At 31.3% G+C, this 13,365-nt stretch overlaps 1 protein-coding gene across 3 annotated transcripts in view; it reads right to left on the bottom strand.

Annotated features, from left to right (window-relative positions):
• LOC126745348 (glutamate receptor ionotropic, kainate 2) overlaps window positions 1-13,238 on the bottom strand; it is a 49,348-nt gene extending 36,110 nt beyond the window's left edge. For 2 of the 3 annotated variants that reach the window (XM_050453143.1, XM_050453142.1), the window contains exons 1-5: window positions 13,043-13,236; window positions 12,555-12,670; window positions 3,869-4,024; window positions 3,474-3,658; window positions 3,237-3,394 (exon numbers count right to left, since the gene is read on the bottom strand). In XM_050453143.1, the coding sequence (XP_050309100.1) occupies window positions 3,237-3,394; window positions 3,474-3,658; window positions 3,869-4,024; window positions 12,555-12,645 (590 nt within the window). In that variant the 5' untranslated portion in view covers window positions 12,646-12,670; window positions 13,043-13,236. Of the gene's footprint in view, window positions 1-3,236; window positions 3,395-3,473; window positions 3,659-3,868; window positions 4,025-12,554; window positions 12,671-13,042 lie in introns of all 3 variants that reach the window. The other variant, XM_050453141.1, reaches the window with a different exon arrangement.
• Between the last annotated feature and the right edge of the window lie 127 nt (window positions 13,239-13,365).

The following is a 13,365-nucleotide window of genomic DNA, read 5'->3' as shown; positions in this document are numbered from 1 at the left end:
AAAAATATTTTTTTTATTTATAGGGGTTCGTAATTAACTAATTAATATGTCATAATTTTTTGTAATTTAATATAGTAAAATATCTAGGCGTTTTCGCCTTGCCAATGCTTCTCGCCTATCAAAACTATTAAAATGTAGGAGTTTATTATAGAAAAAAATATGTAGGGGTTCGTAGTTTAATTCCACTTTCAACTGCTGTAACTTGGGCCCTAATTGACCTACAGTCTTGATAAACCCTTCAATTTGTGGTTAATTTGATATGCCACCGTCGATTCCTCAATACTGTGTACCACATTCCAGGCAAACAAAATATTAAAGTTTTCCTTCAGATGTATAATTCAATTATCTGCAAAATGGAGTAGGGGTACTTAAAGAAATATCTAGGAGTTGGTAGCCATTAAAAAAATTAATAAATAGGATGTCAATATTTTAAAGATATAAAAAAATATGATCCATTTTTTTACAGGCAGTTGAAGCTTCGTCTTTTGCTATCAATTGAAGTACGAGTAATTTTCGGTTTATGTCAAGTAGTTGAGATCATATTTCGTATTTTCCAAGAATTTTTCCGTTTTTGGTTTTTACAGTCAATCGACAGGAAAATTAAAAATAATTTCCTTTTTTTTACGGGCAGTTAAGTCCATTTATCTTTTTCATATCATTTTCGGTACTACTAGACTATTCTTCCAGGCAGTTGAGACTCATTATTGCGGTTTTATTTCACTGCCTGGAAAAATCAATAGATTATTTAAAATGCCTGGAAATATAAGGAAAACTGGTCATCCAGGCACTTGACAATCATCATCTTCCTTCGTAGTTCTATAACTTGTTTAAGGCAATTATTGACGATGATATAATAACAGTTATCATTTTTGTTTCCTCTCGGGGAAGTTTTTTTACTGTTTTACGTTGTTAGTGTCATTTTTGAAAATGTTTACAGGGCATTGCACTACGATTAATTTTCAATTTTTTTTCACTATTTTATTTTACTATCGGTTTTCCAATTATAAAGACTTTTTTTTATAAAGCCTTTAATACCACAAAAGAAACCCCGAATTTCCACGGTGTTTCCAAAATTTTAATAACCTCAAAACGAACGAGGCTTCAGACGTTCATGTAATTCTCCATATCTTTCTATACATGTCATTTACTTAAAGAAATAACAAATAAACACCAAACAAATTAAATTTGTCGATTTTTTTTTACAAAAACAAGGAGAAAGTATGTTGGTATTTCCAGTTTATAGCCTCATACACGTTCCAGAGAAATTATATTAGATTAGTGACAAAATAGAGGTTGGGCGATAGTTTTTCACCATATTTCTGTCTCCTGAATTAAAGCCGGGGCAATTTTTTGCTCGTTTCCAGACATTGGGAAAACTGCTTGAACCTAGTGACCAATTGAAAAGTATAGACAGAGGAGCAAAGAGGGAACACTTTTGCACCCTATAGTCTCTTAGTTTTTTAAGGATAATAATACATCCACATGATTTAATTCATAGATATGAATATTTTGAGAAGCAGATTGTACAGAGTGTCGCAAATTCGAACCTCACCATTGGGATCTCGTAAACTAGCAGAGATACAAGGTCGGTTAAATTAAGGCAAAGGCTCTTTTGAAATTTAAAAAATTCCGAATATTCTCGATTTCATTTTTATTTTTTTACGACTCTATTTGAATAGATACGATAACAAAATAAATTACTCATTCTCTATAGTGTACAAAATGGTGTTGTCAGATTTTCAAGCTGACGTTTCATATTTGAGCTGTCAGCATCCAGTTTGTTTTTTTTAAATACGGTCCTGGATTTTTTATTACGGATTTTAAGAGCCCCTTGAACCAACGATATATCGCCTTTATTCAAAAATTTTATACTAATAGATATTTCCATAAGGACTCATGTGTTAAAGAGAAAGACAAAAAATATGTTTTTAATGGAATTAAAAACAAACATTTTTTTTAATAATAACGCATTAATTCAAAAGTAACACAATTAAAGCAAATACTCAAATAGTAACCCTCCTGCTTGAATTCATTTTTATAAAGACTGTTATGAAGAAATCCCCAAAGAAAATAATCTAAAGGGTTTAGGTCGGGGCTTCTAGCGGGCTTCTATTTAATAAACTGTTGCCATCATAGTTGACGTAATACATCCAATGGTTCTTTCATTAAGTAATCCATTATATTGGTCCTTATTAATTCCGCATATCTTTCGAAAGTTATATTTCTTTCAAGAAAAAACGGGCCGAAACTTACAGTGTCTAAGAGAATTTGTTCCTCTTCGAGATCGACTCGTCTTCCATATTTAATCCTTGGTTTAACAAAACTACCCTATTGAGCTAAATTATTATAAATATTAGCAAAATAAGTGTGAATCTAAATCAAGTGATACCCATGTGACTCTTATGCTTGATGAGTTCACGAGGATGGCATTGCTCCTCGCTAGTTAACTGCACATAAAACATAAATTGACTAGACCTGTATACCAAGGTTTTCCACGTTCACCTCCGATTAAAGGATAACCGATTAACTCGAAGTGCGTTGCCGTAAATATAATAAATTGAGGATATTCTAAAGGTTTACTTTGATACATACGTTCCAGAGAAATTATATTAGTGACAAAATAGGGATTGGGTAATAGTTCTCCATCATATTTCTGTCTCTTGACTTGAGGACAGGGCAAATGTTTGCTTATTTCCAGATATTAGGAGAAGTGCTTGAACGTAGTGACAAATAGAGGAGCAAAGAGGGAACGCTGTCAAATCCTATAGTCTCTTTATTTCTTAGTTTTTTAAAGGGTGATTTCATTCATAGAGATGAATATTTTGAGAAGCAGATTGTACATGGCTAAAATCAGCAAATAGAGTGGAGCTGTTAAAGACGCTAGCGAAAAAATTTGCAAAAGCATTTACAATTTGCAAGGGAGTAGATAGACCATTGTAATTGTAGTTCAAAATATTGGAGATTCTAGATGTGTGTCTTGCTTGTTGTATAAATTTCCAAAAACTATTTGGGATCATGATGGTTTTCAAGGGGTTCATATGAGAATCTAAATTAAATGAAACCCATGTGACTCTTGTTCTTGAAGTGTTCACGAAAGCAGGATGCAACGAGTTAACTAGACCTGTATACAAAGGTTTTCCACATTCACCTCCGATTAAACTCTCGTAGAAGGATATTCTAAAGGTTTACTTTGAACTATGTAGATATATGTAATTGAGTCAATATAAATGGTTTACCTGTAGTCATTTACTTCTCCTAACTGACGTACAGTAATAGGAAACTCGTAGGGCCCGTGGGCCTTAAGGAGCTCCTGAAGACGAACGAGTCCCTCGTTGTTCTCGTAAATTATCGTGAAGGATTTCCAGCCCCACGCTTTAACGATGTCGACGTAAGCCTAAATAAATTTACCACCTATTACTGTACACTAGCTGCGATCACTAATAAAAAATATTAAGGATGTTAATAGCATTTACCCTGGATAGTGTAGTGGGATGCGGATACAAATTCACAAGACAGCTTTCCCTACGTAGCCGGTAATCCCAGCGGGTTTCCAGATGTGGGATTTCCATAGTGTCGCATATTGACTGGACGTGACTCGCCGTATGCGGGGACTGCGGCCCAAATATGGCCGCCACTCCGTTCCTCAATAAGTGACACACTAAAGAAATATTATACGCGTTATTAGGTTTATATGTAAATAAATTAATAGTCAATTAAAAATCAAGACCTCACAACTCTATTTATACCACTTTGTTTTGCAAGTTCAGCCCCTACTTATGGACTTCCAATGATGAGTACACTTTATTAATTAATATAGTCTCTTTATATACTTCAGGTTTAAAGCAAATAGTGAGGAAAATTGATTTACCCTTCTTCGATGCATGGAAACTGTCCTGCGGGGGAATTTTCTCGATTTGGCCCTGAAGCTTCGAGCGGGACAAAATCGTCCTGTCGCTATTAATTTTCTCGATTGCATATCGAAAGGCCAACTCTTGTTTATCGTCGTTGGGATGGAACAGGCCACCTGCAGTTAGTAATTTACTGATGGTAAATTGGAAATTTATTTGATCTTGTTGAGTTTTACGCAATGCAGCATTGTTTTGTGCTAAGGTATCAATTATAGGTAAAAGTATATTGAAATGCTGTAGTAGCAATAATTTAATTAAAAAAAAAAAAGATGGATTAATATAAGTTAGTCAAACGATTTGAGGTGTTGATGGTACAATTTAGGATCATCTGCTAATAATTTGTGGGCATAGAAATTGACGTTTAAGGCGTTTTGAGGGTTTTTGGTAGATATACGTATGATATGAAGACGTTTGTTAGTCACCAAGACATTACAACAATTAAGCACAAAGAATAAAACTAATAGGTAGGTGTATTAACTTTTACAAAATTTCAAATATTACAGGTACGAGTATTTTACCATTTACCAATAACAAAAAAAAATCGAAGAATTTATAACTAAATAAAAAACTAATAACGCAAGGTGGCCAACAGGCCATAATATGCAGATTTACAGAGATATTCCTTACACAAAAGGCTCTCTGAATTTTGTTAAGGACGAAAAAAAACAATAATTTAATAATAAATATTCTACTGAAAAAGAAAGAACGTACCTAACGGGAGCATGGGAAGAGGATCAGGATATGAAAGAAAAATATGACGGGAAGGGAAGATGAGGGAAATTATATAACGATTTATTGCAACGTTCAAAGCCTTTCAGGAATAAAATCATGAACAATATTAAATCAACATATTATGATATAATTGTTGATCAATATACCAAAAGTTTTCCATGTTTTACTCGAAAACCTTAAGTTTATATGAGAAACGTATATATAGATACAAAAAGGATAGATTTTTTGATCACCTAATTATTTTTTAAAAATGCATCTTTTTTTTTAATTATTTTCTGCAAAAAAAACCGTTTTTTATTAATCCTATCCTTAGCCCCCCACCCACCCCACACAACTTATCAGTAACAAATTGTTTTCAAAAATTTTTGTTTTTCAAAATAATAACAACGTAAGAATAACAGCTGGTTTTGTCGTTAATATTTAACTAATAACACAGTTTGTTTATTTAAATCTAATATAATTATATATTTGTATATTAATAAATATTTAATACAAAAACAGCGCTACTAGATTGGTTATTATGGACGAAAAAGGGTGATTTTTTAAAAGACTTTATTACTGGGAAAATGTTTGGGGTGGGTGGGGGGGTAAGGGTAAGATTAATAAAAAACGTTTTTTTTGCAGAAAATATATACTCAATTTTTAATTTAATAACAATATATATTTAAATTTGATATAATCTTATATATAAATATTTAGTATAAAATCAGCGTTATTAGGTTGAATAATATGGAGGAAAAACCGTGATTTTTCAGAAGAATTTCATCAAATATTTGAGGTGTAGTAATAGAGTTTAAAAACTAGATATGTTAATCCCGTGCCAATTTTTTTAAATGCCGACATTTTCTTCCTTGTGTAAACAGAATCGTATATTATATACGTATATTTTAAAGTTTAATAGATATACCTTGACCATATAGGCTAGATAAATATACCAATAGTTTTCCACGTTCTACTCGAAAACCTTAAGGTTATGGGAGAAAAGTATAGATACAAAAACTACAGATGTACAGGGTGTCCCAGCGAAAACGAAACAGAGCTATTTTCGGTATGAAAAAAAAAATTTTTTTCAAAAATCTCGGACAGGTCGATTTTATTTTTGAGGGGGACAACTTTTCCTTACCAAGGCACCCTCATACCAGCAACCCCCTTCGAGGGGGTGGAATCACCCCTAAAGTCCTAAATGGAAAGAGGGGTCGTATGATACCTTATTTTAAAGGTCTTTTAATTCTGAATATAACTGCCAAATTTGAAGTGGCTAAAATTATTTCTCTGGATAAAACAGCTTGTCAAAATTGCGGAAATGAAAAAGGTATTATGGACTCTTTTTTGGATAATATTTTTAAAAGAACAAGGAAATCCTATTTTCGAAGGGGTCACTTATTAATTAAGAGGCGACCTAATACTTGGAATCCTTTACGAGGGGTTGAAAGCACCCCTTAAATCTTAAACAGAAAGAGAGATCGTGTTATACCTTATGTTGAAAGCGTTTTCACTTTAAATTTAAATGGTGACTTCTGGGTGACTGATGGATTTCTTCTGGATATGAAAGCCAAATAAAATTCTGGAAAAAATGCTTTAAATAAACCTTTATGCCTGAAACCCTTTCTTACAATTTTTTTTTATTGGATCATTAAAACATGATTAAAAATTTATTAGTATTGTTAATATTATTGTTATTACACCTTATCAGCATATCATAAATAAAAACAAAATACCAAATAAAATGCAAACACAAGTATCTGAAGAATTTATTTAGCTTGCTAAATATCATTGGTACTTTTTTCATAAAGCAGCATTTATTTAAATAGTTTTAAATTATTACCCAGTCTTTTACGTGTTGAAACACTATTAGCAATGGTTTATTCTACTGCAGAGAGAGTTGAGATGATAGAGTTTTTCTTTCGGCATAACAATTGTGCCAATAGAACGGTATAAGAATTTAATGACCTTCATCCAGAAAAACGAGTCAACAGAAAATACGTTCTAGAAATAGTTGCTAAATTTAGGGAATCTGGCAGTGTCTTAAATAAAAGGCGTGAGGTTCAAAATGCTGTTGTTGTCAATGAAGCAATGCAAATAACTGTCCTAGGTCAAGTGTCAGAAAATTGGCGACGAGTACAGGAGTAATCAAAAGTAGTGTTCATAGGATACTTAAGCATAATAAATTCCATGCTTACAAAATTCATCTGGTGCAAGAACTGAATGAGGACGATTTTGACAGACGAGTGCAATTTTGTGAATCGCTTAGTGATATGATAACTGTTAATCCGCGTCTTATTTACAACATTTGCTTTTTAGATGAATGTACTTTTTTTCTTAATGGCAACGTAAATCGTCATAACTGCCGCTACTGGTTAAATGCAAATCCGGGCCAGTTTCGTGAAGTTCATACCCAGTTCCCTGAGAAGTTAAATGTTTGGGCGGGAATCTTGGGCGGCTCCATTGTTGGTCCGTTTTTTCTGCCCGGAAATTTGAATGGAGAAATGTACCGAAATCTCTTGGAAAATGCCGTATATCCAAGAATAGTAGAAATAATGGAAGGCGGAAATCATTCTGATGATGATCAAGCCGTTTTCCAACAAGACGGAGCGCCTCCACATTATGCTGCTGGTGTGAGGCAATATCTTGATGAGATATTTCCTGATCGTTGGATTGGAAGGAGAGGACCTTTTATGGAATGGCCAGCTAGGTCACCCGATTTAACCCCATTAGATTTTTTTTTATGGGGGCATTTAAAAACAAAAGTTTACGCTACCCAACCAGACACCCTAGAAGACTTACGCCAGAGAATTATAAATGAGTGTCAGATGATAACACCTGAAGTTCTACAAAACGTCAGGCATCGTTTTGAGCAAAACCTGTATTCCTGCATGGAAGTAGGCGGGGCACAATTTGAACATTTAATAAATTGACGTAATTTAAATAAACTTGTTTTATTTAAAAGACACAAAAGGAAAAGGGTAGGTATTTCTTATCTCTCCACTTTTACTGGCAGTAAAGATATTTCTTGCTATTTTTATATCCACAAGATATCCATCAGTCTCTCAGAAGTCACCATTTAAATTCAGAGTAAAAAGGCCTTCAAAATAAGGAATGACACGACCCCTTTTTCTATTTAAGATTTAAGGGGTGCTTTCAACCCCTCGTAAAGGGTTCCAGGTATTAGGGTGGCCTCTTAATTAATAAGTGACCCCTTTGAAATTAGTTCCTTATTCTTTTAAAAATATTATCCAAAACAGAGTTCAAAATACCTTTTTCATTTTCGTTGTTTCTACAATTTTGACAAGCTGTCATATCCGGATAAAAAATTTTAGCCACTTCAAATTTGGCAGTTATATTCAGAATTAAAAGACCTTTAAAATAAGGTATCACACGACCCCTCTTCCTATTTAAGATTTTAGGGGTGATCCCACCCCCTCGAAGAGGGTTACTGGTATGAGGGTACCTTGGTAAGAAAAAACTGTCCCCTTCGAAAATAAAATCGACGTGTTCGAGATTTTTGTAAAAAAATTTTTTTTTCATACCAAAAATACCTCTGTTTCGTTTTCGCTGGGACACCCTGTATGATACCGGGTAGTGCGTCGCCGAGCGGAATATAGGAAATCTCATGTAAATTTTAAGGGGGTCAATTATTGGCTTCCCTGTACATTTTACAGAAAAAATGTAAGACAACTTTTTGAAGAGACCAACGTGGCAAACCCTCGTGCAAAGTTTCAGAAAATTTTAATAAGCGAATCGTGAATTATTCAATTAAATGTAATTGCAAAATTAGCAAATTTTCGGTTCAGGTAACCTTTAGAATAAGCATTAAAATTCGTAACTTTTTTCTAATTTAACCGCCCTCGTATCTCCTATAGTTTCGGAAATAGCGATAGTAGCCACACATAGCAAATAGGACACCCTTTATAAATGTTATTAAATTTTGTATTTTATTCATTGTTACTTTTTATATTTTATTGATAAGATATTTTATAAAATTGTAATTAAGTGTATCGAAGGTCTTTGATAACTTTAAGTAGATTTTTTGAATATTTATAACATTTAACTTCATCAAAAATTAATAGAATTTTAAGTGAAAATTCTTTTTTTGACCCTTAAATGATTCCTTCCATTTTTCGAATTTCTTCAAAGTCATTTTTTTCTAAGCAAAATGCACATTTTTGAATTTACATAGACTAACATGAACATCTTCATTAATATCATAGAGTATAGAGTGATTTTCTACTGTTTCCTATTGTACCGTATCACAAAAGGATTAATTAACGCCAGTCCCAGGTCTAGGTATATTTTTGCACTTTTACTAGCTACACAGAAAAAAACGATTACTCCTAACAAGTAAGTAAATTTTCTCATTTTTTCAAGAATAATACATTTTTAATTGAAATAAATAGGCTTAAATTGCGAAAATAGAGTTCTTTATAAATAGGAAACAAAATATTTAAAATACAGATTTAAAAAGAGAATACTTTTTTAATCAAAATATTTCATAGATTTAGTTGTATTAAATGTATTCTCAAATAAAAACAAGTGAAATATCCCATTTGAATAATAAAGGTATCAATTCAAGTCATTATAATCTTGAATTTAGTGAATGTTATGTTCAATTTAAGCTTTTCAAGTTAATTAATTTAAATAAATCAGTTTATTGTTTAGAAAGATATATATTATTGCTTTAAAGCCGGTATATATAGTTTAAAATACTCTATTAATCAAGTGAAGACTATACCCCGTTCGTTTGAAGAAAATAAATTGTTGCTTTGAATATTTATTTTCTTACAATAAAATCAATGTATTCAATTGAATTTATATATTCTCAAATGAAACTTTTTGTTCATCTCAAAAATTGCAACGTCGGCGTACCACACCACGCGTACCCTGCTTGCCTCTTGTACTCTTGTTAGTCATCACAGAAAACAAAGGGAGGACCTTTTTTTCTTTTTTTTCCTCCCTTTGTTTTCTGTGTTAGTCATAGACGCGTTGTGCGCATAGTGGTGTGTGGCTTGCAACCTGTGTTGTTCCTCTGAAAAATGGAAAATCAGCGCGTGGAAAGTGTTTTGCGAGAATGGAATCTACCAGAGGAAGTTATCGAAGTGTTTAAAAGTAAGTTTAGTTTAATATTAGTACGTATAATTAAGTAAATTTATGATTTTATGTGATTCGCATGTTTGACCTAACCTACCGGCGACGTATAGTATATACATATAGTATATAATCGCCTTCCTTCCTCTTTCCTAGATTTTTTTTTTGGCTACAAAGTCACAAGGTAGAAAAAATACTGTATAATACTCGTTTATGTCATTTTGTGACACTCACTCCGTTTAAGGCACTCCTCGCTGGTTTAGTTTCTGTTTTTCTTTTTAGTTAGGTTTAGTCTTTATTGAAACCCGCCATTGTAAAAACAATAACAAGCTTCCGCCATTGTTACGAGTAACTTTTTATATTTATTTTTAACTCTGTATATACGTTTGATAAAGTTTTAAACAGATTATATGATTTTTTTGCTCAATACTATCGAAAGAACATTCAAACAAAGACTTCTAAAATTTTTATTTAAAAATCATTTTTATTAGAATTCGTTAATTTACAATTCGTTTCGTCGTTATTTTTCAGATTTGGAAAGGGGCTTGCTTTTTCATAACTTCTTATATCAATTTTACCAAAAAACTTGCCTTTGTTGATACATTTTAACAACTGTGTCACGGATGCTTCTTAATATTCTTCTTGATATACTCTCGACTCTTTATATAAATCTCTTTAGAATATAACGCCATTATTTTCCAGTATTATCCACTTTTGATTATTATTAGATCCAGTATTATCCTTGAATTTAAATCCCCCTTCAGCATTTTCTTTATTTTTATCACATAATTGCATTTAACTTTGCAATGCAGACATCACAAAACAAACAATCTAATAAACACATTTGCACATTATTATCGCATTATTTTTCTCAATGTCAACCATTCAATTTACACAATTAAATAAATAAACTTTTAGTTATCTTTTCTGTTTTTTAGTTTTCTTCCTCACTGTTCGTGTTACAAAATGTCTTTTAAACAGCTTATATTTTTTCTAGCAAATCAAATTAATGAGGATCAATTAATAAATCTTAATGAAGAGGTTTTGAAGGAATTAGTGCATCTTTTGGGGCCCAGACTTAAAATTCTTGATAAAATTAAAGAAATGGTAATTATTTTATTTTAAATAAAAATCAACTGTTTAAAACGATATACATTTTTAGAAAGAAACATCAGCAACCACTGTATCAGTCAGTGAGATTGAACAATCATTACCATCTGAGGCGAACTCCTCAAATTTTTCTGACATGGTGAATGTTATAACAGAAGATTGTGCAGTTTCTTGTTGTAGTATGTAGTGATTTTATTATCATAATTCAAAAGAAGATTCTTTTAAAGTTTTATTTTTTGAAATATGTACTACATAATAATATTATTACCATTTTTTTTGTAAGTATTTAGTAGGATTGTTTAAAAAAGCTACATGCATAGATGTGGTTGGTTTGGTTTTCTAAATAATCGTAAATAACGTGCTACGTAGGTACCTACATATTTGCTTTTATGTAGATACTTACCTATTTGTTTTTAGGAAATAAACTTGTTTACATTTTTATTTTCTATGAGTACCTACTTTGTACTTTGTGATAAATATGTACCTATATTTAACATACATACACAAAATGTGTGTTTCTTTTGGTTTACTATTGTTGTTGCAATGTAAAGTGATATTTGTTCCTATATAATGTATGTATAAGTTTTTGTTTTTGGATAATATTTGTTCACAGTTTCATTTTGTATGAGTACTTTTATGACAAAAATATACCTATATTTAAAAAACATACACAGAATGTGTTTTTTTTTGTTTACTAGTAAATTGTTTTTGTTACAATTATTTAAAGTAATATTTGTTCCTATATAATGTATGTAGGTTTTTGTTTTTGGATAATAAACATATGTTTGCGTAGAACCTGTTCTATTAATTTATTACCAGAATTTAACCGAAAAATAATTAGGTAAATACATAGTAATTTATTGCAATACCTAAATCATAAAATATAAAACGGTTGAGTTTTTAATACGTTATAGCAATTCATACACTTAGTTGAAATAATAATTGACAGTTTTATGTTATTTAGTGTTGTGGTAATTTATAGGGTTCTTATGCTATCAAAATAAAACTACCAGAAAGTGTGTGCCTTTGGTTTTCTTATTTTGATTCAAAAAGAGCCCAATAAATACCATAGCACTAAATACTATAAAACTATTAATTTATTATAAAATATTTATTTATTTCAACTAAGTGTAAATATTACTCATTTCAAATATTTAACCTATTTAAATCGAATAAAAAAATATTAATAACAAGCCATACATTTTAATTTAATACTATTTAATATTCAATTTAATTTGCCAGGCGGTTTAAAGCAATTCTTCACATCTTTAAGTTGAATTTATAACACTGTAGCTAGTCTTAAATATTTTTGGTTTGATGAAGCAATTCGTCAAAACAATATGTTCATAGATTTATTGTTAACAGTAGAATTACTTAAATTAAGAATATGACCATTTCAATACAAATTACCAAAATGGTTCAATGTAAGAAAAAATAAATTTGAATTAAATAATTAAATTTCATCGCTTTAAAGAAAAAAATATTCCTTACAAGAATATGATATTCTCAAATGAAATTTCAATATATTCTCACAATAAGTTATTTGTCGACTTAAACCAATTCTATAAACATCTTGAAATTGAAAATATAATATTCTTAAATTAAACTTTTATCTTCTTGCGGATATATAATCCTTAGATTTTCTCAAATAAAGTGTCTAATTCTCATTTTAAGTATCTTTTTTTTTCTGTGTAATATTACATTTATGAGCCATTTACTTACCAATAGGTATTATATCTGGCAGTCCTTGCAGTATCCGGAACCGCATGGATAATAACAACAGGAAATGCACAAAAGCTTTTTGCCCAATCATTTCTAAAAGTCTCTTCAATTTTCAGCTATAACATGTTAAAGTAAACAGAGTTAGATCTATTAATATAATAACATCATTGCAAGTGATGGTCACTTAATACAAGTAAATATTTAATTTAATTTGTTTTCGTATTCTCTTCTATATATTTATTTGTTTCTTAGCTACAAGATTCCAAAATAAACAAGATAAATCTAAGAAATTTTATATTTAGAAATGACTTGTTTGCAGAATTTCTAAAAATATCGAAATGTAAGACGATGAGGTCAAACCCTTTCTGGCCTTATCTACTGGCTTATTCTATACACTAGCAGTGTGCCTTCAAATAAATTAATAAATATACAGAGCAAATTTAATTAAAAATAACACTCCCTAGTTCCGCTAATTAACCCTTACCTACCTACAAAACTGTCCACTTTCACCACCTATGACGCCGCATTGTTTATTAAAACCAATTACCTGCACGCTATTGTTCACTCATTAACCTCGATCTATCATATTATTAACCGGGAGCGAGTGGAGGTCGCGACTTACCCTTACCGGGACCAAATTCGGTAAGTAAATCGCCTGCAGCATCCAGCGATCTGGAGCAAGCGCTTTTTCGCCTGGATCCCGCACCGTTGTCGGGCGAAACGCCAATAAATGTGCGCGATGCGGATATTACATTTCTGATGGAACAAAGCCTTGGTAGTTTGTCCCTCCTTTGACACATTTTGATTTTTG

Source organism: Anthonomus grandis, chromosome 15, assembly GCF_022605725.1.
Source record: "Anthonomus grandis grandis chromosome 15, icAntGran1.3, whole genome shotgun sequence".
In the NCBI taxonomy this organism is placed as follows: Eukaryota; Metazoa; Arthropoda; class Insecta; order Coleoptera; family Curculionidae; genus Anthonomus; species Anthonomus grandis.
This window is presented reverse-complemented; position numbering and strand designations above follow the sequence as displayed.